This window comes from Manacus vitellinus, unplaced genomic scaffold (genome assembly GCF_001715985.3).
Source record: "Manacus vitellinus isolate BGI_N305 unplaced genomic scaffold, ASM171598v3 scaffold_43_pilon, whole genome shotgun sequence".
In the NCBI taxonomy this organism is placed as follows: domain Eukaryota; kingdom Metazoa; phylum Chordata; class Aves; order Passeriformes; family Pipridae; genus Manacus; species Manacus vitellinus.
In genome coordinates this window covers 1,084,273-1,085,779 of record NW_021940560.1, presented here as the reverse complement: position 1 = coordinate 1,085,779, position 1,507 = coordinate 1,084,273, and the positions used below count along the sequence as shown (strand labels likewise).

The 1,507-nt window shown below is 44.5% G+C and overlaps 1 protein-coding gene across 1 annotated transcript in view; it reads left to right on the top strand.

The window, feature by feature from the left end:
* Positions 1-7: 7 nt before the first annotated feature.
* KCNJ3 (potassium voltage-gated channel subfamily J member 3) overlaps positions 8-1,507 on the top strand; it is a 49,677-nt gene continuing 48,177 nt past the window's right edge. The window contains exons 1-2 of the mRNA XM_029962183.1: positions 8-31; positions 206-387. Coding sequence (XP_029818043.1) covers positions 8-31; positions 206-387 — 206 coding nt within the window. The remainder of the gene's footprint in view (positions 32-205; positions 388-1,507) is intronic.

Here is a 1,507-nt window from a genome sequence, read left to right as displayed (position 1 = left end):
CTGGTTCATGCATATCCCTGTGGATCCCCCTGTGTGTGCCTGCAGCATTCCCAGCCCCGTTATCCAGCAGTCGTTTGTTTGTTCCCCTGTTTGTCCCTTTGCTGTTCCCGCTGCCCGCTGGGGGTGGCACCGACCCCCTCCCTGCCTTTGGCCCTGCTTGTCCTTGGGTTCTGTTGACTTTTGCCCGTGTGTGTGTGCCCTGCAGACCCACACCTTCCTGCACGTGATCACCCAGTCGTGCCTGACCCTGAGCAGGATTGAGGACGGCTCCCACGGCCCCACGGTGGAGGCCTGCAACGGGAGCCCCCTGCAGACCTGGATCCTCAGGAACTACTCCCGCCTGGAAGTCTTTAGGAAGGTTTACTACAGCCCCACCGACTATTTCCTGTAGCTCCCAGGGGGAGGTTGGTACAGCAGCAAATACAGGACTCAGTGCTTGGAGCTGTTCCCAAAAAACTGCATCTCTGTCTTGTTTTAGTGCTGCACAAACCAAGACAGCAGATTGTTCCAGAACAGCATAGAATAGATGTTTAATGCTGGTTCTGCTTAGCCCTTATTAGTTCTTAGTAGTTACCATTAGTTATTAGTAGTTTTAGTCTTAGTTATTATTAGTTATAAATAATTTCAGATGAATTCAGGTGCCTGGGTCTCCTGATGTCAATGTGATTGTTACTGTCTGCAAGAGCTGAAGATTCGACCCCTCTTCCAAGACAGAAAAATAAGGCCAATTGCATCATAGTTTTCAAAAACATTCGTTTTTCACGTAATTCATAGATTTTTAATAGAATTTTCATAGGACTTTTGTAGAATTCTGTAGAACTTTCATGGCATTTTCATAGAATTTTTCACAGAAGTTTTCATAGAATTTTTTGTGGATCTTTTCATAGAATTTTTCACAGAAGTTTTCGTAGAATTTTTTGTAGATCTTTTCATAGAATTTTTCACAGAAGTTTTCGTAGAATTTTTTGTAGGCTTTTCCATAGAATTTCGTGGAATTTTTTTAAGATTTGTTATAGAATTTTTTTGTAGCAGTTTCGTAGAATTTGTATAGACTTTTTCATAGAATTTTCACAGAATTTCATAGAATTTTTCATAGAATTTTCATATGAGTTTGAAATTTCCTGATTTCGACAGTGAAATTCCTGATTTCCAGTAACTGAATCCTAGAGATGTTGGTGACAGAGAATTTCAAGCCATCAATAGATAACCTGGGTCAGGTTGGGCTGTTTTGGTGTTAATTCACCTTTTCTCCCCTGTCTGGGAGGCTCCAGGATTTTCCTGCTCATCCTTGTTCCCCTGTTTGTTCCTTTGCTGTGTTTGATTATCCAGTGGATGATCTCAGACAAGGTTTCAGTCCTGGAATTGCCTGTTCCCGTGGTTGTTGGTGTTGGGGCAGGGTCACAATCCTTGTGGAGCTGCTGGAGAGAGTCCAGAGGAGGCCCTGGAGATGCACCCAGGGCTGGAGCCCCTCTGCTCTGGAGCCAGGCTGGGAGAGCTGGGGGGGTTC